Source organism: Peromyscus californicus, unplaced genomic scaffold (assembly GCF_007827085.1).
Source record: "Peromyscus californicus insignis strain IS unplaced genomic scaffold, ASM782708v3 Scaffold_7__1_contigs__length_154581171, whole genome shotgun sequence".
Taxonomy (NCBI): Eukaryota; Metazoa; Chordata; class Mammalia; order Rodentia; family Cricetidae; genus Peromyscus; species Peromyscus californicus.
Genome location: NW_026294595.1, coordinates 64,569,317 through 64,594,725, shown reverse-complemented (window position 1 = coordinate 64,594,725; position 25,409 = coordinate 64,569,317). Strand labels below are relative to the sequence as shown.

General features: G+C 35.8%; 3 protein-coding genes across 3 annotated transcripts; 1 reads left to right on the top strand and 2 right to left on the bottom strand.

Annotated features, from left to right (window-relative positions):
- Positions 1–2,831: 2,831 nt before the first annotated feature.
- On the bottom strand, positions 2,832–12,780 carry LOC128100919 (olfactory receptor 4C6-like). Its single transcript, XM_052723659.1, has 2 exons — positions 12,584–12,780; positions 2,832–3,813 (listed from the first exon to the last, which is right to left on the bottom strand). The coding sequence occupies exons 1-2, from the start codon at positions 12,778–12,780 to the stop codon at positions 2,841–2,843; spliced, it is 1,170 nt and encodes a 389-aa protein (XP_052579619.1). The 3' UTR covers positions 2,832–2,840.
- On the top strand, positions 12,603–13,363 carry LOC128100798 (calmodulin-1-like). The gene has a single exon (XM_052723436.1). It carries the CDS (start codon positions 12,779–12,781, stop codon positions 13,226–13,228), a length of 450 nt encoding a protein of 149 aa, XP_052579396.1. The 5' UTR covers positions 12,603–12,778; the 3' UTR covers positions 13,229–13,363.
- Positions 13,364–19,098: 5,735 nt separating this feature from the next.
- LOC128102420 (olfactory receptor 140-like) lies at positions 19,099–20,065 on the bottom strand. Its single transcript, XM_052726179.1, has one exon. The coding sequence runs from the start codon at positions 20,026–20,028 to the stop codon at positions 19,099–19,101; it is 930 nt and encodes a 309-aa protein (XP_052582139.1). The 5' UTR covers positions 20,029–20,065.
- Positions 20,066–25,409: the final 5,344 nt, after the last annotated feature.

Genomic DNA, 25,409 nt, shown 5'->3' with positions numbered 1-25,409 from the left:
AAAGGGCAGAAAACCATAGGGGAGAGGTTCTAGTCCTCAGCCCCTACCCAGATTTCTCTCAGAAATCCTTCTAGGAATGAGGGAGAAGTGAAAGATATCTACAATAATTTCATACATACAGGCAAATGCTTTCTATTCTATAGTCTCTTTATTGTTGTGTTCTTTGGTTCTTCCATCTTTATTGTTCTCTACATCTTTATTCTACTACATCTTTACTCCACTATATCTCTAGTCTATTACATCTATATTCTACTACCCATTGCAAATACATATATTCATTAAGCAACTTGTTAGTAAAAACTACAAAGCAAACTCTCAGGAACAAGCATTCTGATAAAAGTCACACTTGGCAACGACTTGGTCAGCTTAATTGGTGATGGACAACAGCTGCAGATTGTAGAGTATTCTGACTCATCTATTAAAGGGATAGCTACAAGGGTACAAGGAAAGAAATTAAACAAGAGATTTAAGGAAAAGGCAAAGAATATATGTACTATTTTGTGTGATTAATAATATCTGGACATGGTTAATCAGTCTTTTTCTGTTAATCACCTGAATTTGAGTACCTATACATAATTAGTCTACTGAGCCTAAAATCTTACATTAAAAACTGATGAAGAAATAAATATAAAGTCTTAACTGTTTTTTGAATCAGAGCAGGGAGGTGCCAGTGGAGTGTACTTAGGGTAACATAGGTGCTATTAATCTCTTGAAAGACTAAGATATAAAAAGACCAGACACCTGCACTATCACTTCTAGCTCGCTATAATTCTTTTGAATGATTTTGATCCAACAAGGCCAGGCACCCGCTATTCTGCTATGTGAAAGTTCTACTCATCATTCAGTAATGAATTGTTTAATTTCTGAGTTAGTGCAGTTATTAGATATCAAAACAATCTATCAATTTTAAGTGTTATTGCATGTGGTTGTATAGGATAAAAGAAGTAATTTCAGTCTTCTTGAATTTGCAAAGATTTGTTTTGTGCCTGAGGATTTTGTCTATTTTAGAAAAGCTTCCATCTTACATGTGCTGATAAGTAGACAGTGCATTCTTTGATTTGGGGTTAGAATATTCTATAGACATCTGTTATGTCCATTTGATGTATGATGTCAATTAGTTCTCAAGTTTTTCTGCTTAATTTTTTGTCTAGATGACCTGTCTGCATGATTATAGGAAATAGGATATTACAGTCACCTACTCTTACTAGATTTATGTTAATCTGTGTCTTTAAATCCAATGTACATTTAGGATACTAATGTCTCATTGTTTGTTTCTTTGATCAGAATGAAATATCCCTCTGTAGGTGAACTTTTCTGTCCCACCTGCCAGCTCCCAAATAACCACAAGGAGACTTATTATTCATTGTGAAATATCGGCCATAGCTTAGGCTTGTTACTAACTAGCTCTTATAACTTAAATTAACCCATTTCTATTAATCTGCATATTGCCATGTGGCTCGTGGCTTTACCTATTCTTCAGCATTTCTTGTTCCATTTGTGTCTCCTGTTGACCTCACTTTTCTTCTTTCCAGAGTTTTCTCTGTCTAACTTTCCTGCCTATACTTCCTCTCTAGCTAATAGCCATTTAGCTTTTTATTAAACCAGTCAGAAGCTGCCTTGGCAAAGACACATCTTCACAGTGTACAAAAAGATAATTCCACAATAGTCCCTCTTCATCTCTTCTGATTAGTTTTAGTTTGAAATCTATTTTGTCAGATGTCTGCATTACATCCTTAGTGATTAACTCTGAGTTACTAATAATACATTGGTGTCACTTTAAGGAAAGAAATATAAGCTCTTCTCTTGGAGTCATTTAACCGAGAATGAATCTAGATTTGAATTCTCTATATCATCCTCCTTGTGTTTTCACCCCTCTATCTATTGTATGAGTCTGAATCTGTACCTGTCTGCAGGTTGTCTTGTGATTCTATGTAGATCTAACATACATATATTTCTGTCTGTGCTCGTGTGTCTCTTTGTTCTGATGTGTGTTTGATGGGTCTGTTTGTCTGTCCTGTGACTGTATGAATAGTGGGTATCTCCCTGTGTGTGACTGTATCTGGGTTTCTGTCCCCCCAAAAAATAATGGTTCCACAACATTTTTATTTGAACAACATGGAAATCATCACATGTAGGAAGGAATGGGATACATTACAGAAATCTTAACCAAGTTTTACAAGGAACTAAGTAACTGACTCAAATTGAGTCCAACTGATCCAGATAATAAACAACCTTGTTTATCAACCAACATTAATAAATAGTTGTTTTCAATCTTTATGGAAGGTATTAGGAAGTTGATTTCAACCTTTGTATTTGTTGCTATTAGCAAATAAAATACACATTGTCCAGATCATAGACATGTAAGCATATGTAATTTAAAATTGTAGTCGTGTATTAGCTGAGGTTGTAATAAATTGATTACATGGGAAATCCATGATAACAGTCTTAAGTCTTAAGTGACCTCAACATTTACTCTGGCTATGAGGTCTAGCAGAATTTCCATTCCCTTAGAATTTAAGATATTTTCAGAATGTAGCATTCCCAAAGTCAGATAGCAATGCCAAATACTGTTAAACTTTAAAAGGTTCACACTGTTCAAAATATAGATTATATTTTGGTTTGTTTTGTGTGCCTAGGGACTTAGGAAGGAAAAGATGTAGTACAAATTTGATGGATTGATGTGCTGGGGACAATACACTAACCTGCATAGGGGGCAGTGATATCTTTACCTAGTTATTAAGCTTGAAAGATGTCAATGGGCTGTATTGACAGTGGAGTGGAATAATGCAGGGAAGAGATCTCTGTTAGTTTTCTGGGAAGTATTACTTCCTGCATGTAAGCTAGTGATCACCCAGTGTCCCCTGTTTCATCAGAAGCTTCCTTATGGCATTTTTCACCTCTGCATTCCTCAAGGTGTAGATCAAAGGATTTAACATTGGCTCAATAACAGTAAAGGACACAGCCATTATCTTGTCTATGGGGTAAGTGACCACAGGTCTGACATACAAGAAAATACATGGCACAAAGAACAACACAACCACTGTGAAGTGAGAAGTACACGTGGAGAGGGCTTTTCGCCTTCCTTCAGAACTACAGGACTTTAGGGAGCAGAGGATGATCACATAGGAAGCAGTTAGAATAAGGAAAATGGCCATACACATCACTCCACTGTTGAGAATGACTAAGAGACCTAGAATATAGGTGTCCATGCAGGCCAGTTTCAGCAGTGGAAATAAATCACACATAAAGTGATCTATGATATTGGGGCCACAGAAAGGTATTTGATGCATAAAGAGAAGCTGAATGGTTGCATGTGCAAATCCACCTACCCAAGTCCCTCCTACCATCAGGCGGCATATTCTTGGGCTCATGATAGTTATATAATGCAGAGGCTTACAGATGGCCACATAGCGGTCATAGGCCATCACAATGAGAAGGATTATCACCACACCACCAAAAAAGTGATCCACAAAGAGCTGAATCATGCAACCTTCCAATGAAATGGAAATGTTCTCAGAGAAAGAGTCCACAATTAACTTGGGGGTAATGATAGAAGAGTAAGTTATCTCCATGAGGGATAGTGACTTAAGGAAGAAATACATGGGTGACCTCAGACCCGGGCTTCTGGTTATTGTTACCACAATCAGTACATTTCCTAACATTGTAGCTACATACATTATTAGGAATAAAACCGAGAATATTTTTCTTAGCTCTGGATTTTTTGTAATTCCCAAAAGAATAAATTCAGTCACATTGTTCATTTTCTCTCTTTGATGTGGGCTGATAAAAACATGGAATTCTGCACTGTAGATTCTGCAAGAGAAATGTTTTTGTCAGTAATCATTGAGTTGTTGAACAGTTTGGGGGCACTGTCTAATACCCTCCTTATCAATTCTTTCTTCATCTTGTTTTACAAAAACTAGGTGCTCACAATAAAAGCCTGATGTCAACTTTAACTCTACTGGTCTCAGAACATCCCAGCTTTACACTGATGAGCTCATGTTTTCTGTTCAAGTGTTTTCTGCTTGAATTCAAACCCTGCTTAATCCCTTTACTGTACACATATTCCTAGGCAGATTAAGAGGTTAATACTCTAGCACAAGGTTTGACCAACTAATGGTAGCCAATTTAGTGCATTCTTTAGTTAATTTTGTCTTTCTATGCCCACTCCCTTCATGTCTTCATTCTGCATTATTTATTTATTTATTTATTTGTTTGTTTAAAACAACAGGAAGAAAATCTACTTAATATGAAAGACCTATTTAGTGTCTGAATTTTGGAAACTTGAAGTTTGGATGCTGAATTTCATTTATCATTAAGTAATACAAATACTTAGAAAACATAAAAAAAAATTTACTTGTTAATTTCCTGTTATTACTGCCTTAGAATTTCCTAGCTGAAGAACCATGTATAAAAGCTCTTCACTTAGCAACAACTGTACTCTTCAAATCATATGTTTTCTAAAATTGAATCATGAATATTGCTAATATAGATTGCTCATATGCATTGAGTCCTTACTATGTTTCATGAAAAGGAATGTCCTACAAAATCATTTCTTTACTTTTGAGATTAGCATATAAGTCTGAAGAAGTCAAATAATATCTAAATTTCACATAAGAATAAACACTGAAGTCAAATTCAAATCCAGGTCTTCCTACTTCCAAAATTAATACTAATAAAATATGTATTGTTGCACTTATATTAATACCAAGAGGCCAACAATCATGAGATATCATGCTTTCTTATATTACTTCATTTTTATAACTAGTTAGCATTATAGAGTCATGTGTAAGCTAATAACTAGATAGGCAAATTCAGTAATAGCTGTGTAGCAAACTCCAAAATATAATGCTATACATATAGTTATTAGTTGAGTGATCATGCAATCTAATGATTTTCTGCATATTTCTTAAGAAAATATACCCAGCACTCCACACAATTTGAATAATATCATCCTATAATGAACCAATGTCAGTTGGATGATATTAATACTATATCATCAAAGATACTGTAACTCCATTAGTACTTCTCTATCATAACTCACTTTCTTTGCCTCCTTGTAAAATGATATTTCCAGATAAAGGCAAAAATAAAAATTAAAATTAATAGTAAGAATAAAAGCAAGATTAGCCTAAATAATACTCAAAGTATCAATCAAAAATCCCTTTACATTGCACATAATTATATTCTATCAAGGGTTTAAGTTGACTTTTTCAATTATCAGGTTTATGTTTTATATTATATGATATGACTATTACTACTTATCTCATCTTGAGAATGAGGAAACTAAACCTTAGAAACCTAAGCATATCATCAGAGATATATGGGATTTATGAATCAGGCTGTCTGTTTTAGTGAGATCCCTTCATTATTACACTAAACTTTTAAAGAGCAGCACTGATGTCTCTGCTCTCTGTAGAAATTACTGCCAGAGTAGATTAGCAGGATAAAAGGACTTATTCAGTAAGTAGCAACTTTCTCTATGATATGGACACATTATAAAGCTTTATCGTTTGACTTAAATATATGAGAAAGCCTTTCTCTAAAGTCTCTGGTAAGTAATGTAGTTTGAGGAAATTCTTTGTAAACCTACAATACAGACTAATCCAAATTTTCCATATCTTCCTTCAAGAATTTCAAAATTTTCTTGTTAATATTCTTTCTTTTTTGTTGTTTTAAATTTTTTGAAATTAAAATATAATTGCATTATTTCACCCCTTTTCTTTCCTCCTTAACTCTCCCCTTTAGCTCCTTTTCTTTCCTTTAAATTAAATCTCCTTTTCTTTAATTGTTGTAACCTGTGTGTGTGTGTGTGTGTGTGTGTGTGTGTGTGTGTGTGTGTATACATTCTGCTTAGTACATATAATGTTTTGAATATGTATGTGACTTTGGTACTGACAACTTGGTATTGGTTATCTTACTGGTATTATTGATGAAGTAGAGGGAGCACATTCTTATAAATTAAAATTGAATTTTATTTTTAACTCTGACTCCTAGGACATGTAGCTAATTTGATTCCTCTCTGGGTCTCAGAATGTTTCTCATAAAAAGTTAAAGAGCTAGGAGTTTGAAGGAGTGATCTCAGCTTTAATTTTCACTGAAGTTTCCACTAATGCTTACAAGTAGGATTTGCTATATGCATCCACAACATCGAACAGATTTTTAAAACCCCATGCATTAGGTAATATTCATAGCACTGCTTTTTTTGGAAAAGAAAAATTAATCAATGAATTTATGACGGTTCTCTTTTCATTAGTACACATCTTGCTATCAGATGTACTCAATTCTCCCCTGTAGATAATTTTCTGTTTTGGTGTTCTCTTCTTTCTATTGAAATTGAGCATATCTCTTTCCCCAGGAACAAACATCTCAGTTAATTTATGCCTCTCTGGAGTAAGAGGACTTAGTTATTGATAAGTGGACTTTCAGTCTTATAGAAACAAAGCTGTATAATTCTAACACGAGTCTGTATGTATTAGAGAAGGATGAAAAACAGGGTGTTAAGGTCTTCATAACTTTACCACTTAATTTTACAAACACTATCAGAATAGTTGGGCATGGTGGTGCACAAAGATAATCTCTGCTCTGGAGAACCTGAAGTAGGAGGCTTGCAAGTTCACAGTCAACATGGTTTACAGATTAAGTTGGAGGCAAGCTTGAGATACAGAGTGAGTCTTTATCTTAAAAAGCAAACCAAGAAACTACTAAAGAACAAAGTATATGAGATAAGAACAATTGTTATCTTAATATCAGACACAAAAATAAATGTCTTGGAGAGATTGTATCCTTTGAGTTGATACACAGTCAACTTAATAACCAAAAGAACAAAATACTCTTCACCATAACTCTTAGAACTGTGTGTCCTACCTTTTAGAACTTTAGTGATTATAAATAAAACTGCAGGTTAATGAATCTTTGGTGAGCACAACTCATTATATATCATGATTATTTCTTCACTATGAGCATCTTATTTCTTTCTGCCTCTACCTATCATCCCATTACAAGGGATGACACTACAAGTCAACTACCACTTCATCTCAATCTCCACTCGCCTGCTACCCTCTTCATCGTTGTCATCCATGGCATTTGTTACGTGAACTTGCATAGGTTGCATCTTCCTAACACAGCAATAATCTTATTTGTTCTTTTTTTTTTTCTGATTTCATGTTGGGTTTATCTTCTAATGAAGCCACCAAGGATGACTCATTTATTTATCTTTCTATCACTCACAATTTTGTGGTATTTGTACACTAATCACTTAATTAAACTCAATTTATTCTTTAAAACTGATATCCTTCAAAGAAAACTGCATTGAACCATGAGTGCTCAGCAAGTCTGGGGCAAGCTTGACTCCAGAACCGAAAGTGCTATCATCAGGACCTGGTTGTTAATCTACTTGTATACTGCTTTAAATATACCACTTAACATTTTCATCTCTACAATTTCAGTTAAAACACATGATGTGGCCAAACTCCAGAGCTAAATTATATCTTTATCTAGCAATTCTGTGTTCAACCACTGCCATCATATTTTTATTATTTAATAATTTTGGGTACACTAAAGAAAACCAACCTATAAATAGTTATAAGATCAGAATTCTTCATTCTGAAGTCATTATGTGTAGACAAATTTTAAAAAAAGAGGTTATTTACTTACACATTAAAACACATTTTTTTGTTGGATGAGTTAATTATTGCAAGAATTTCAAATAACATCTTAGATTAATAGTAACATGAAAAAACACTCAGGTAAATGTTAACATGTCCCATTTCATCTCCATGTTACCTCTGTGACCTCCAAAAACCAGTTACCTGATAATCACAATGAGTAAATATAAAGATTGCAGATATTGAACAGTTAAGTTGTCTAAGCTGACATCAAGATGATCAAAAACGCAGCTCTGGCAATGATGTTCTCACATGGAATGAATCTTTCTAGCGATGTGTTGGAAATAAGAAGAGGAACAAACAATCAATAATGCATGGGTAAATTATCTTGATGGGAACAGAGTTCCCAAGGAATTCAGAAGGAAGATTACACACAGATACACAGTAGGTCCAGCGACTTAAATAAAGAAACAACTTAAATTTCCTCTAAATAGGAACAATTCCCTAAAACAACAGTCATCAGAGTTTGTCAAAAAAACATCCATGGCATTCTGACTACCATTTGGCTGTATTTTGAGCTTAACTTTGTAAACAGTCTTCAAACAGTATTTTAGAAGGAACACATTGACAATGCCATCTCTTGGGTAGTGGGCTCAGGGGAAAGAGGTCTGAGTGTGATGTGGGAATGGCAGAAATTTCCAAGATGAGAATGATTGCATCACTCCAACTACATCCCTTTGTGGCTATTTCTCCACTGACTCAGGATCTAATCACTTTACCATAAATTCTCCCCATCCCCACTGTGATCAGGATTTTCCCAGGGGTAAAAACACACTGGATGAAGACCCAGCTGATATTGTGTGAGCAAAAGGCAAGCAAACAAACAAACATAATAAAGAGACTATAGTTGTTAGCTCCAAACATAAACTGCTTTTCTGGAACTGAGCAACCTCACAGTGACGCGTCTGCCTAAAATCAGATGAGTGAAAGCAAATGCCACTTAGTTGTTCATTTAGCAAGTGTCCTGGATCAAGGTTTACTTCACATCCCCTGATCTCTTCATCTTTTGGGGCTAGTGTCAAAATTGTCCTCACTTAGCTCCAGGTTAGCTGCCATTATTATACATTTTTTTTAAATGTGCCTTAGAAATTAAAGACTAAATTCTTTCTCAACCAGAAACATTAATGTTCTCCAGTGTTTTCTATTGGAAATGTTTGGAGCATCCCCAGAAACAAGGAATCAAACACATGTGAAGTCAGATAATGTAACAACATGCATAAGACCTAAACAGATTTAAACTGGACAAAATCCTAGCACTCAGAAAGGAAAGTAGACACAAAATCCCACTCCCAACCAAGAAGTTATGAGCTATTGATACCTGATGGGAAAGGAAAAAATCAGTTTTTCCAGTGGAGTGTCATGGGAACACCAACCGCAATCCAGGGCAAGCCCCATGATCAGGAGTAGTTGACCAACACAAAAGGGACTCTGCTTTTTGTGTGTGTGTGTTCTTTTGGTTTTGTCTTGGTAATCTTTGTTATGTGGAATTTCTTATTTTTTCAGTTTGTTTGTTTTTATTTCCTATAACAGGATGACAATATTGTTAATAGATATTACTGATATTTAGCCTAACCCTACTGGAACTCATACAGTGGAATACCATGCAAGAAATATTTTCTTTATTTAGTGATTAAAAAAATGAGGCTTGTGAGGTAAAGAAAAAGTTCATTTTAGATGCCTAGGAGCCCATGTATCTACAGATTGGCTGACATGATTCCTACATGAGTACAAACCATAGAGATGACATAAAAATCATACCAAAGGTTGTAATGAGATAATGATCAGACTTCCTTATCACTAGTTTCTGCTTATAATTTTGCATATTAATTTTGTCTTCACATGAAATAAATAAATCTGAAAAATAATGACTATATCCCCACAAAATTTTCCTGTGTTTTAACATTTTAACATTACATCATGATCCAAGATGCATTGAATGCATTGTCAAATGTACCTTTTGTATCAAATGAGTTTTATATCAGGTCCCATAGCATAAATTGGGCAACTGAGGCTGAGGATCATTTCCTCTAAGATTAATATGGATTATGAATTTTCCAATATTTTTAAAGTAAAATTAACATTACACTAAACCTCTGGAAAAAGATGAGCGTTAGCTCAGAGTTGGAGGAGGGAAATGGGGATTGAATATGATCATATTTTATCATATATGTAGATGAAATATACACTGATATAATTGTCCAAACATGAGCAAGGACAATGCCAATAGACATTCCAAACTGGATAGGAAAACTCAAGTTATCCCAACCCTACACAAAAAAAACTACAGGCAACTAAGGAATGATGAGAGGAGGAGAAGTAGTCTTCCCCAGGGAAAAGCATACCTATTGCTATCCAACAGCAAAGGGTCATCCTGAAAACATACATACAAGTAACAGTGTACATACTAAGCAAGTTATACACAGAGATATTTATGTATATACATATGCACATATACATACATACAATAATAATGAAAAAAGATGTAATGAATTTGAAAGAGAGCAAGGATGTATATGTGTGAAGGCTTGAAGGGAAGAAAGAGAAAGGGGAAATGTAATTATATTATATTCTCAAATAAAAATTAAAATAAAGTCTCAAGAAATAAAATACAATGGAGAAATATTGCTGCCTTAATCAAATTTTTAGGATAACACACTTCTTCAGTAAGTAGTGAAATTATTCTTGTTAGGGAAATGAGTATACATTGTCATTTGTCTCAAATATATCACAGGCCATTCCTGTAATATTCTATATTTTACTCAACAATATAGTCTAATCCCAAGCCTATCTGTCTCCAACTCCCAAAGTTCAGAAATTAATGAATAGCCTTTATGAAGTAGAGAAAGCATAGAAATCTGAATACTTACTTTCATTATTTAACTGTCTAACTCCTACAATATGTCACAAAAGTGTTCCTTCTCTGGTTCTCCAAATTGCTGCAATAAACTTGTGAAAGCATGTGCTCAAATAATCCCTCTCCAAGATTCCTGGCTCTCATGTCCTGGCTTACATCTCAGGATGTCCCTGCTCTGATCTGCACTCTATCTTCCTGTTGTAGGTAAGAATCCCTGTAAGTGATCACAAATCTAGAAGGGTTTAAATATGAGCTCGATGCAATAATGGCTAATAATGATTTCTTCTTTCTTAAAATCTGGGAACACATCACAATTCTCTGTTATTAATGCATGTGTCACTGAACTCAGCCTGGTCTTCAAATTATCTCCCATGTTAATGCATTTCCAAACTCCCCTATCCGCACATGTATTAAGTAAATCTTGGAGAACTAAGGAAACTTGATTAAATCTTTTGGGTACTTAAGTCATGTCACAAGTTCACAGCACAAGCTATGAATGACTGCAATCTCCAACTCTCTCAACGTTGTTCATCCTATCTTGTAGCACATTTTTTTAATGTAAAGGCAATAATAAGCAACAGAATTTTTGACGAGTGGTGATCAACTATCCATCATGATTAATTTCATTATTACAAGCATCTTAACTTCCTGCTGCCTCTGATTATGTCCTTTGTGAAGAAATATGCTATCCTTTCTCCATCCCTACTCTCTTCATTAGTGTCATCCTGGACAATGCTACAATTACCTGTACAGGTTTTGTATTAGCAACATTTCAATCTTCTCTGTTCAGTTTTAAAACTTCCATGCTGTTTTTCAACTATTTACAAAGATTCTAAGAATGACTGATTTACTGTCATATCATTAATTTCAAATATTGTGATGTCTATGTACTAATCATCATTCTATAAATTTAATTGTTTCAACAAAAACTGCATTTAGGGGCCCCCAACTGGATCAGGCCCTCTGAATAGGTGAGACAGTTGATTGGCTTGATCTGTTTGGGAGGCATCCAGGCAGTGGGACCGGGTCCTGTGCTCAGTGCATGAGTTGGCTGTTTGAAACCTGAGGCTTATTCAGGGACGCTTGGCTCAGTCTGGGAGGAGGGGACTGGACCTGCTTGGACTGAGTCTACCAGGTTGATCTCAATCCTCGGGAGAGTCTTTGCCCTGGAGGAGATGGGAATGGGGGGTGGACTGAGGGGAAGAGGAAGGGGTGGGAGGGGGGAGAGCAAGGGAATCCTTGGTGTTTATGTAGAATTAAATTATATTGTAAAGTAAAACAAAATTTAAAAAAACTGCATTTAACATGAAATCCTCAAAGACTGGAGCCACTATTGTCTCCAGAAATGAACACAATCATCAGAGTCTGGCTATTATTACTCTGACATCTGCCTCAACTCTTCACCTTCCCAGTCTTCACCTGTTCAACTTCAATTCATATACATGGTGTGGTTAGACTCTGGTCTGAATTATATCTTGGTTTCTCAGCTCAGTGGTGACCACTTCTGTCTTATCTCCACCAACATGTTGCATCACAGATTTAGGGTTTTTGCTCATAGAGACAGAAGAGGTTATAGATACACAGTAAAGACAGATTCAAAAAAAAAAAAAAAGCTCCAAACAGGTCACAGTGTTTTTAAAACTTTATGTATGCTTGGGAAAGGAAAGAAAATGATAGAAAAAGTCCTTTAAAAAGGAATAGAGTAATAAAAAATATGGTAAGCCACATATAGATGAGAATACACAGAGAGTCTGCATCCTGTCTGGTATTGTGTTGTCTTTGAAAATTTTGGCTGCTAAGAGATATTAGATTATGGAAACTACTGGATAAAATCAACATATATATTTTAAAAACATGTTGACTTCAAAATTTAAGTCAAAAGGTATGGTACTTTAGGGGAGAGGTTATACTTTTTTTCCCACAGGAAATAAGAGGCTATACTAAGGGAAATCAGGTTTGATTGAGGAAGACCTCCTGAAAACCCTGGCTACAAACATAAAATAATAATTCTAAAAGACCTATAAGACACATGATGTATATTTTACCTGCTCAAACACATAACAAAAAAATCTTGAGTGGTGCTGGGAGTCTCGTGTTCATGGTGCCGTTCGCAGTCGGGCGGCGGCTGAGGCTCAGCGCACTGCGCAGGTAGCGCGTTAGCAGCAGTAGCAGCAGCGGAGGCACCTGGGCGGTCACAGCCCCCTGCGCTGGTGCAGCCACCCTCGCCTGCTCCGCTCTTCCTTCCTTCGCTCGCACCATGGCTGATCAGCTGACTGAAGAACAGATTGCTGAATTCAAGGAAGCTTTCTCCCTCTTCGATAAAGATGGCGATGGCACCATCACAACAAAGGAACTTGGGACTGTCATGAGGTCACTGGGTCAGACCCCAACAGAAGCTGAGTTGCAGGATATGATCAACGAAGTGGATGCTGACGGGAATGGCACCATTGACTTCCCAGAGTTCTTGACCATGACGGCTAGAAAAATGAAAGATACAGATAGCGAAGAAGAAATCCGCGAGGCATTCCGAGTCTTTGACAAGGATGGAAATGGTTACATCAGCGCAGCGGAACTGCGCCACGTCATGACAAACTTAGGAGAAAAACTAACAGACGAAGAAGTAGACGAGATGATCAGAGAAGCAGACATCGATGGAGACGGACAAGTCAACTATGAAGAATTCGTACAGATGATGACTGCAAAATGAAGACCCACTTTCAACTACTTTTCCCTCTAGAAGAATCAAATTGAAATCTTCTACTTACCTCTTACAAAAAAAAAAAAAAGAAAAAAGAAAAAAGTTCATTTATTCATTCTGTTTCTATCTAGCAAAACTGAATGTCCAACGTACCTTCTGTCCACACACAAAATCTGCATGTATTGGTTGGTGGTCCTGTCCCCTAAAGATCAAGGCCCCACATCAGTTTTCCAGTATAAATACTCATACTACCTTATGAGGGAGCACTTAGTGGACTCCTTCACGTTCCATTTGCTAATGATTACTACACTGTTTGGGCTGGCCAGTTTCTCATGCATGCAGCTTGACAATTGAGCACAGTCAGGCCTTTGTATTAAAACGGAAAAAATGGACAAAACAAATTCAAACCCTCAGATGGGTTCTACAATTTGTTCTGATAAATTGTCAGTAGCCAGTTTACTGCAAACAGACATTTAAAATTGGTTTACCTCAGGATGATGTACAGAAAATGGGTGAAGGCTAAACTCTGAGACACAGCCCCAGAAATAGGACGGCCCTCTTGTTCTTCAAGTGCTCCAACCCCATGGTGACAGTGACACCCTGGTGGCATGCCCGAGGATAATGGTTTAGCGCTGTGTGCATTGTACTAGAGTGAAGTAAACATCAAGGCTGTCACCAAGTCACACAAATTTTTAATAAGAAATGTTTACCAGGGGAGCATCTTTGGACTCTCTGTTTTAAAACCTTGTGAACCATGACTCGGAGCCAGCAGAGTAGGCTGTGGCTGTGGACTTGAGCACAACCATCAACATCGCTGTTCAGGAAATGATAAGTTACGTCCATTCCAAGTTGTAAATGCTAGTCTTTTATTTTTTTTCCAATAAAAAGACCATTAACTTAAAAAAAATCTTTAACTGACTTGTGTACCATGCACAATCTATATTTGTATTAATATAAACCTGTATGTTACCCTTAAAATTTTATAAATTTTCAGAGCAAGGAGACCAGACACCAATGAAAATGATAGCCCAGGTGGCCCACCATCCAGAGTATCTTTTAGGTTTCTGACTCACAGAACACTACAGCCAAGACTTAACAGTTATCTTAAATTTTCTCTGCCTTCCTGGTAGATAGCCTCCAAATTCATCAGCCCTGTCCTTTACCCTGAACTCTCCATTCTAGGGACTGGACTCTCCTTAAAAGTGTTCTATTACCAATTGTGTAAATCCTGCCTGTGATCCTGATATGTATATTGTAATCAGACAGTTTCCATATGTACTTTTGTCAGTTAATCTGGTATGGGAATCTTGCTATATATGCAATGAAACAGGTTGCTACTTCCCTCTCATTGACCAAATGGTTCACTGGTTGCTTTGATTACAATTTTGAGAACTATGTCAGCTTCAGCTACAGCTTTGGTTTAGCAGATGCATACCATTAATCAGGCAAACTCTTTATTTATAAGTATTTCATTACCATTGGCTACTCAGAAAGATTGATTGAAGACTAACGTTTAGAGCTAATGCATTATAAGAAATTATTTATATGGGGACTCAGATTCAAAATATTAAGACACATTTAACAACATTATGTCATACTAACTATAAATGCATTTGTTACTCCTATTGGAGGGTTCATTAAGGCAACTCCATGTAGTTAAAAGGAGGTTTATTTTGGGGGGCAACTTACAGCTGGTAAAGGGGTTGGTTACAGGATCTGGGAGAGGTGAGGTACAGTCCAGTTGGGTTCTCTGGAGAGTTCTGCTTGGTCTAAATTAGTCAAAAATTTTGTAAAAAATAACTCTTTATGGAGTTTTCTTATTAATTTGGGAATCATTGGATGATTAATTATTCTATTCTATTCCTCTTCCAGTCATCTTCAGATGTTTAAAATCTGCAGTATGCTCTGCCTAGAGGGAGATTCAGGTGGTTCATTGAATAAACAAAATGGGAGGATATTCCAGTAGCCATGTGAGAGGAACAGAAGGTGGCAATTGAAGTTCAAGGTATCAATCCACCAGGAGGAAACTGATGAGTGAATCTCATTTAGGCAAGGCCACAGGACTACAGACCCCAGCATATTTTTAACTTCTGTGCCTTTTCATGTTTGCTGTGGCTATCTTTCTCTGGTCCTTAGCATGGTGCTAATGAGTTTGGGGAGATCCCCATTGCCTGTGATGTAGTATGTTTATCTCATGGAAATATCCCATTTTACTGGGTATTTTTGTCTGTGGATTGTCATGAAGATAATTCCTCCCTAAACTGTACTAATTGATAATAATAATTATAGCTTATACAGAATTTTGATGAATAAAAGTAAATACAAGGATATGTTTTACAGCAATGACCTACAAGTTTCACATAAGGAGCTTCTTTAGGTCATAGCTCAGGTTAATGATTAAGAAAAAGAGTTGGGTCTCCAGGAGCCAGGCTGACTCTGATACTGAAGAGATGAAGTCACAGGTTTTGTTGTAAACCATTAGCTGAAACAAAACCTCAAAATAACTTCAGGTTACACAAGATGACTTGTTAATGTTTTTTAAGATAAAGAATCCCACAAAAACAATCTGAAGTTCACAAGGACACATAGCTGAGCTGTCTGATTCATTAGGCTAGGGTTGTAAACACAAAAGAGTCCACTTGGTAATTCCTTGCACCCATTCTTGACATAAATTTTCTGATATGGGTATGCACCCTGAATATTTAAAGTTCAGCTGACTGACTGTTTTTTTTTTTTTATGTATAAAAGTTTAGGTTTGTGACTCCTTATAAGATTACCTTTCAAGATAGATAATAAAATGATTGATTCTTTCTTTGTAACTGCAATTTGTAGCCTATTAACAAAAGGGTTGTCTGAGAAAAATATACTCCTTGCTTGCTCATGATCTATTAATCTGTGACAAATTACTTAGATATATTATCTGTGGGTTGTCAGGATGACTGTTTTTAATCATGTATGGGATATAAAAATATGTTTTTACCTATAATCATTCACTTAAAAATGGAATGTAACATCTTTGTGACTCCTGTATTGCCTAAAAGAGTTTGTTGGGGTATATAAGCTGTAGAAAGACATGAACAAAAGAGAATGAAAAAATAAAGAAGGAAATTATCAAGGAGTGTGTCAGTGTTTTTTTCCCTAAACCCTTCAGATAGAAAAGTTTTAGCATATGCTGATGCTGTGGATTCCTTTTGAGCCCTGAGCTACCTGAAGGCTGGTCCCCCAGATGGCAATATAATCTCCTTCAGAGATATGTTGGACATTGAAAATACTCCATATGGAGTTTGTTTTCTTTATGGCAAAAGCTAGTCATGTGGGCAAATAAAATCTCTTCCCTCAATTGCTGACAGTTACTGTCCAAATTGGACCAGCAGGACACAAGAAAGGTGACTGCTCAACTTTCCCAGGACAAGGTAGGACAGTCCTTCAAATTTCCTTGCTTCACAGTAAAGTCTATCAGATATGTTGTAGGCCAGAGTTGGATACCCCATCATTACAGAGGAACTTTCAGTGACTGTCCAGGCAACTTGATGTCCCTGTTATTAGGTAACATTTCAACTTTCTGGGATCTTTGATGGAATTAAAGACTAAATAGTTAAACTTATAGTTTTCCTTAGTTATGACAAAAAGCAAATTAGGTATAAAATTTTAAAGTCACCAAGATAAGATAGATAATAAAGTATTTTCTCTAATTTTGCCAAATACGAATAGACTGGATATTGTAACTGTAATTTTTACTTGATAACTTTTTTTGTTGTATATAATTTTACTATGTTAAAGTTAAAACTTTCCTTTTTAACTAGACAAAAAGGGGGAAGTGCTGTGGAATAATTCTTCTGTACACTGTGTGTTCACATATGTTATTATGATTGGTTTAATAAGCAAGCTGATTGGCCAATACCTGAACAGGATAAAGTTAGGTGAGAAAGCCAAACTGAGAATGATGGGATGAGGAAGGTTGGAATCAAAGAGTCACTAGCCAGATGGAGAAAGGGTCAGACATAGAAAATGGGATAGAAGTAAAAGTCATGAGTCTTGGAGCAGTACATAGGTTAATAGAAATGAGTTAAGTTGAAAGAGCTAGTTAGTAACATGCCTGAGCTACTGACTAAGCATTTATTGGTTGTTTCAACTATTGCAATTTAATAGTGTCTTAGATTAACAGAAACATATTTTATTTGCAAGTAATTTTAATGTCACCTAATTCCAATTGGTGTCATCTCTGTGATCTGAAAAAGCCAGGTCTCCACTGGGTCCCCACCCCTACCCCCAGAGCTCAGGAAACCCAATGGAAGAAAGAGGAAAATATGTAGGAGCCAGTGGAGAACATGGCCCACAGACTTCTACTAAGTAGGGCTCATAGGGGCTCACAGAGACTGAAGAGGCATGGGTCTGTGCTAGGTTATCGGCTGGCATATATGTTATGGTTATGTTATTGTTAGCTTGATATTTTGTGAACACCATCTATTCTTACTTTCACCAGTTATTTAACTTTTCTGAACTCATTTTCACTCGCTAATAAAACAGAAATAATCATATTAGTTTCTTCATTTAAACTGAGCTGTAAGAGTTTATTAGTAGGTCTAAGAAAAAATTCAAAGCCTAATAAACTGTACTTACCCATGATTCCAAAGTCAAACATGATGCAAAATAATAAACATAAAATTTTAAAAATAAAAAAATCATTAATTTTAACTTGCATGACATTCTTTGTATCATAAGGAAACCTTATAGGAGGGATTGAGGTCTTTATGCTAAACAATGAGTACTAGGGGAACCTGGAATGTTAAGCATGTGGGATTGTTCATTCAAAGGAAGAGATGCTATACCTATTATCTGCCCAGAAGGCTGGGAGCAGATGTGTTTACTAAGCTGGTAACCTTTTCTATATCTCTGTGGCTAGAAACTCTTCTCGCACTGAATCCTCCTTCAACCCTTATTGTAAATTTATTTTTCTTTTTTTTTTTTTTTTTTTTTTTTTTTGGTTTTTCGAGACAGGGTTTCTCTGTGTAGCTTTGCGCCTTTCCTGGAACTCACTTGGTAGTCCAGGCTGGCCTCGAACTCACAGAGATCCGCCTGGCTCTGCCTCCCGAGTGCTGGGGTAAATTTATTTTTCTTATTCAATGTATAGATCTGATCCTTGTGGACTTTACAAAGAGTTTCAATGGGGTCATGTATAATCTGTATTTAGCTTACATTGTTCCTCAAAGAGATTTATGTTTGCTTTGTTAGGAGCATGGGGCTGAATTAATTATTATCAGAATACATTTTTCACCAAGTTGTGCTATGTTTAAACATGCCTAAAATAAACTACTTGAGGTCAGACTCCAAAATATGAAACAACACCAGCTACTAAGTTGCTTTGGACCAAACTGCCTTCTTATCTCCCATGGATCATCTCTCTGCATGGTGTGAGGGTCACAGAGATGTCTGCAAAAACCTCACATCATCCCATCGGGCCATTTCTAAGACAATAATGATCCATTGACCCAGCATATCCCTATTATATCCTCCACTCAACCTCAACATTTAATAGATAGTGAGGTTACAGCATTTATCATCATGGTATCACAGTGACCATTTTTTTCAAGTAAACTTTATTTTACTTAGTATCTCCAAAGTACAAAATTTTTTATAATATCTTTTTATATTTATATCATTAATATTTGTTAATTTTGTAGTGTGCTTAATTTATAATAGAACTTAGTCACCAATGTATATAGAAATAAACATATGTAACATCACAATATTAATGGATTCTGGCATCCTCTGCAGGCCTTGAAATTTATCACTCATGTATAAAGGGGACTATTGTGATGAAATATAAGACTGCAATAGACATGGGAAGAAAAAAATAGTCATAATATGTCATTTACTATTCAAAATTGCATTCTTTTTAATAATATTTTAATGGCATTTTTTACCTCTGCATTCCTTACTGTGTAGATAACCGGATTTAACATGGGTGTGACAATAATATAAAACACTGCTATGGCTTTATCCATGGGAAAGTTTGTCACCGGTCGCATATACATAAAAATGCATGGCACAAAAAACATTACAACGACTGTGATGTGGGAGCCACAGGTAGAGAGGGCCTTTTTCCTCCCTGCAGAGCTGTGTTTCCTCAAGGAGCACAGAATGACCACATAGGACACCAGAAGCATCGTGAAGGTGATCACGGGAATAACACCACCATTGGCAGCAACCAGGAGACCAAGGAGGAAAGTGTCAGCACAGGCCAGTTGTAGCAGGGGGAAGATGTCACAAAAGAAGTGATCCAAGACATTGGGGCCACAGAAAGGGATCCAGAGGGTAACAAGTATCTGCCCAAAGGAATGTAGAAAACCCACTATCCAACACATTCCCACTAGGAGACAGCAAGTGTGGTGGTTCATCCTGGTCACATAGTGCAGAGGTCTACAGATGGCCACATAGCGGTCATAGGCCATGACCACAAGGAGGACAATCTCTGAAGCTCCTAAGAAATGTTCAACAAATAGTTGTATCATGCAGCCACTGAATGAGATGGTTTTTGTCCCTAATAGCAAATCTACCATCATTTTAGGGATTGTGCAGGAAGAATAGCATGCATCTATCAGAGATAAAAAAGCCAGGAAGAAGTACATTGGGGAGTTTAAAGTCTGGCTACAGACTATGGTACACACAATGAGCAGGTTTCCTGTGACAGTGATGATGTAGGTGATGAGTAAAACCAAAAGTAGAACTCTCTGCAACTGAGGATTCTGTGTCAGTCCCATGAGGATGAATTCAGTCACATTCATTCTGTTTTCTCTCATTTCTCTCATGATGCTGGGAAGCTTAGAAGTGCTGGGTTAGCCTGGAAAAAAAGAATCTTAGTGGCAAAATTGATGAGAAACTTATTTTATAGTTTTCAGATAAAAAGAAAACATTTTAATAATGTGAATTATTTTGTTGCATTGTATGCAGAAGAAACACAGTATTTTATGAAAAGAAATTAGAATTAACCTCAACGTCTTATTTGAAGTCAAATGTCAACAAAATATAGCATTGAAGAACTGGTTTTGGATCTCTCAATTTAATTCCTATCAATTCTTAGCTAGGATATGCATACTTATCAATGAGTATGAAATGATTTCTTACGTAAATTTTATCAGTTTGTAGATGGGGTATATGCTTCACTGTGTGTGTGCACATGCACATGATAATAGTTATCTATATGTAATATGGTGTTAAGATTTATTCAGTAAATTTATAAGGTCATTTCTACACATTTATTAATTATCTCTAGTAAATGAATGTACAGTAGTAGGAAGTACAAATCAAACCTTTTCCTTTCTTCATAGAGAAAAGAGATAGGAAATTAAGAAATAGAATTATATAACATATCTGTTTATAGCACTTGCCTTGAAAATGATATGGCAAGATAAGCCAAATACAGGGCCATAAGTAAACAATTATGTTCAATACAGTAGTTAGAGAACTCCATTAAGATGGAATTCATAACTTGTATGAAAGACAGTGGAGAGGGAGCTAAGATGGCATCTAAAATAAGACTTCAGATAGAAAGATCACAAAGAAAATCCCTGTGGACTGAGTAGAGTCCATGACCTGGGGGTGGGGCATGGGCCTGGGCAGAATAAGCAAGGACAAGGTTGAAGACCTTGCAGGGCTTTAGATCATTGTATAGAGCATGATTTTATTAAATATGACACATTAGGTATTGCCAAATTTTACACAAGAGAACGATATAATCTGACTTAACTGCCTTATGAACTGCTCTGTACAGAGAACAGGATATGGATGATAGAAGCTGACCAATTGAGATATATCACAATCGTGTTGAAAGAAGATGGTGTCTTAGAACAAGATGGTAGCAGTGAAAAACGTTTCTACAAAATTTGGTTAACATGAGCTTTTACAAGAAAAAATTTATTACAAAGTTTTAACTTTGTATCAACAGAAGAAACTATTGTCACTTACTGAGACAATCTAGTGTAGAAACCTCCACCAATACAGCAAACATTTGCATTAGGATTTACCAAGTGCAAGATTCATTTATCCTTATGTTGACATTGAATCTTAATGTTATTTGTATTCTTGTGGATAAAATAAGACAGAGAATGTGAGTGGCCTGTTCAGTATTACTTAGTAGTCTTCAAATGTAGCCTTATGTTGAAATGAAGAGCAAACATATTTCATAAAATGTGGTTAACCACAAAACAAAATTGAATTTTTTTTTCTAAAATGAAGATAATTAACCAGATGAGCCACTTTGAGAGTGACAGGGAGACTAGCTCACTCATCAGAACAAAGTAAGTATAAAGAAGGCAGTTGTCATATAAGCTATTTAACTTGTGCTGACATTTTTAGAAGAGTTGCATTATCACTTCTTACTGTGAAAACAGAAGACATGACCTCTTGACTGTTAATACTGAATGTTGTCTATGGCCATATCTAGGCTTGCTACTCAAAACCACCAAGCTAATAAGAGAATAGTGTATCTGTCTATCATTCATTGGCCTCTGTTTTATTCATTAAATGTGTTCTTTTATGTTTTCTTAACATGATTGTTGATAAAATACTTAACATATGCATATATACACAGCAGACTCACTAGTTAATTTTTTTCACTACATAGTTAAGAGACAGTATTTGTAACAAATAATTAGATTTCTAACGTGAATGCCACATGGGATTTTCTGAAACAAAGAAATGCATGTACTTACAAGGGTTGTCTCTCTCTTTGGTATTTTCCCCTTTAAACCTACTTTTTCTCCTTCACTAATCAATTGTTTTTCTCCTCTGTAAAATCTGAGTTACTCACTGCCCCCATTCTCTTTTAATGATGCCAGACGATTTTTAGCCAGAAGAAAAAATGAGCACTAACATTAGGAAACTATATTCTAACTTCCCAGTCTAGAATAATCATCTTACTTTCTCTTACATCAAAACACAAACAACTCTTCCAAAAAAATTATAATTGTGGAAAAATAAGGCTCCAATTATTTTCTGTATTTCATCAAGTAAGATTATCATGACCCTTGGGGAGAAAGGCAGCCTCAATTTGGTTCCTTTCATGAACATGCATCTTCCTCCAATTATTATGGTGTTTTCATTAATTCCTTTTCATATAGCAATGTGTACATACATATACATATGTACATGGTTGTGTGCTTATAGGATATAATTATATTATATATTTTTTCAAGATCTGTATGATACATAGACCTATATGATGTATATAATATATATAATGTAACATATGTAGATTATATAATATGTATTATACAGATAATATAACCATATATATTATATAAGTGTGTATATATGTGTGTGTGTATATATATATATATATATATATATATATAAAATATACACACACACACACACATCAGTTGGTAGTACATTTCCAAGCAATGTACTCTTAATAAGGAACAAACTCCATGTATGTCAATGTCAAGAAGAAATAATGCTAGAAATGTTTATGTGCATAAGTCATAGTGTTTCAGCATGCTCTTTTATAATGTTGCCTCTTTGTCTCTTCATGAAAAAGGGAACATTTCATCAAATCTTTTCATTGGTATCAATGTAATCACTAGTATACTATTAAACTATACATTTTTTTAAGAAAAATATAAATGTGAAAACTTTTGGATAAATAAAATTTGTAAATGACTACATTAAAAATACTTTTGTATCATCTGTATTTAATATTCTCTCCAATAATGTATGCTATTCTCAGGTTAGAAGTTGTTTTCAATGAAATTTTATTGCTTTTGTGAATGTTCCAATAGCAATTTTCTAATCTTCTTTTCATATTCATGGTTTTAGGATTAACACAAACTCTGAAAAGTTTAAGAAATAGGGAACTGTATCTTACTTTCCTCATGAGGAATGGGAATAGCACAGTGAACTACAAAATTCTGCAAAATACTACCCATAATTTACTGTTCTTGTTTTGTTATATAAAAATGAGACATGGAGAACTTAAGCCTTGTACTCCAAGAAGAACATATATGAGCAACACAAACTCAGGATGCTCTGGCTTAAGTCTTGGTCTTGACTTGGTCCCACAGAACTTCACATTTAACAACTCACCCAGACAGGCTGTTCTTTCCTAGGAGCAGCTTCCAGATGAGCCCTTAAGAAGACTTCTCCTCCTAACTCGTGTAAGAGGTATAGAAAAAAAGTGATTAGAAAAACACTTGAGAATTTGAACTATGTGAACTCATAATCCTCTGAGAATTTCTCACTTTTACTCTCAGGAGAATTTAGAAATACCAACTTATTTATTTTACAAAGTTAATTAATAGTACATGACCAGCTTTACTTAAAGAGCATTTACTATCTAAATTCAGTATTGAAAGACAATATACATTGTTCATGGTTTATTTTTAAGCCACATCTATATTTACTACACAGTAAGTTTATGATAAAATTATATTTTTTCCAACTGGGACATTAGTCTAGTTTATTTTGCTTACCCAGGATAATGTAACTAAGAAGACATAAAATTTAAATCCAATTTCTGCTGTTTCATTGTCCTGTTTTCTGCCTAATTTAAGATTTCTCTACACTACAGAGTCTCCAGAAATTGATAGACCATGCCTCATTATTTGCTTTTTCCTTCCTTCCTTCCTTCCTTCCTTCCTTCCTTCCTTCCTTCCTTCCTTCCTTCCTTTCTCTCTTTCTCCCTCTGTCTCTGTCTGTCCGTCTCTGTCTCTCTCTGTCTCTCTGTCTCTATCTCTGTTTCTCTCTGTCTCTGTCTCTCTCTTTCTCTCTCTGTTGTTTGTTTGTTGTAACAAAATCTCACTGTTATCAGGCTAGCCTCAAACTCATAGTGATGCTGCTCCATCCTCCCAAGTAGCTGGGACTATAGTCTCAAGCCATTGCAAGCAGCTCATGTTTCATCTTACACAGAAGAATAATCTGTGTTTTATATTACATTACGTTGAGTTATCTGAGAATTCAAGTACATTGCAGAGTAGGCTTTTGAAACCTCAGAGTCTACTCCTAGAGACACACCTCCTCCAAAAAGCCCACATCATGTAATCCTTCCTGAACAATTCCACCAACTAGGACCAAGTATTCAAGCATATGAGCCCATGGGGGCCATTCTCATTCAAACCACCACAAGTATAGAGAGCTATGATGGAAGGATAAAAAGTGGAGATACATTTACCACTCAAGAAGGGAAACCATTTTCTTAGGCAAAATAAACCCTCACAAACTGAGGGTTCAGTGAATTCACCTTGATGTTGCCCTTTCAGGATCTCCCATTCACCATTAAATGTCCTTACTTTTATTGCATACATCTTGAAGAACGTTACTTAAACTTGTATGGCCACAGGTATATGAGTGTCACTTCATGCATCTTTAAGCATATTTTGCAATGCTTGTAATTGTGGCTTATATATTTGCATCTGGGTAAGGCTGTTTAATTGTCTGACTCTCTTAGCAGCTTGCATAGTTTTTTTTATTATAAATTTATTTATTTATTTTGCGTCCTGGCTGCAATTTCCCCTCCTTCTTCCCAGTACCTCCCCTACCTCTCTCTGTTCTCACCCCAAATTCACTTCTCCTCCGTTTCTGATTTTTTTTTCTGTTTAGGAAAGGACAGGTTTCTCATGAATATCAGTAAAGAATGACATATCAAATTGTAGTAAGATTAAGCACCTCTCCATCCATTAAAGCTGGGTAAAGCAACCCAGTATAAATAGTAGAGTCCCAAAAGCCAGTAAAAGAGTTGGAGACAGCCCCTTTTTTCACTGTTAGGAGTCCCAGAAGAGGACCATGCTACACACCTGTAACATGTTTGCAGACCTAGGTCAGTCCTAAGTTTTTTAGAATCATGGTTATTGTACTTCAAGAAAGAAGCTTTGAGGTCAGATGCAGCTTGAAGCATCAGAGTTGTGCCCTAAGTGGGTTATGTCTTCAGTGAAAGGGAACCACCCTCAATATCTGAGAGACAACCTAGGACTAGATCAATGATTCATATCATTTGCTTTTGGGAGTTGTTTCAGCCACCATGACCAACCATTCACAAGATTTCTCATGGCTGGTACTGGCGCTTTTGTTAGTTTATGATTCCTTTTGGGAACATTGTCAGCACAAGTGGTTTAACTTCTATATAGCCATATATTCTTTCTTTCTATCTATCTATCTATCTATCTATCTATCTATCTATCTATCTATCTATCGTCTC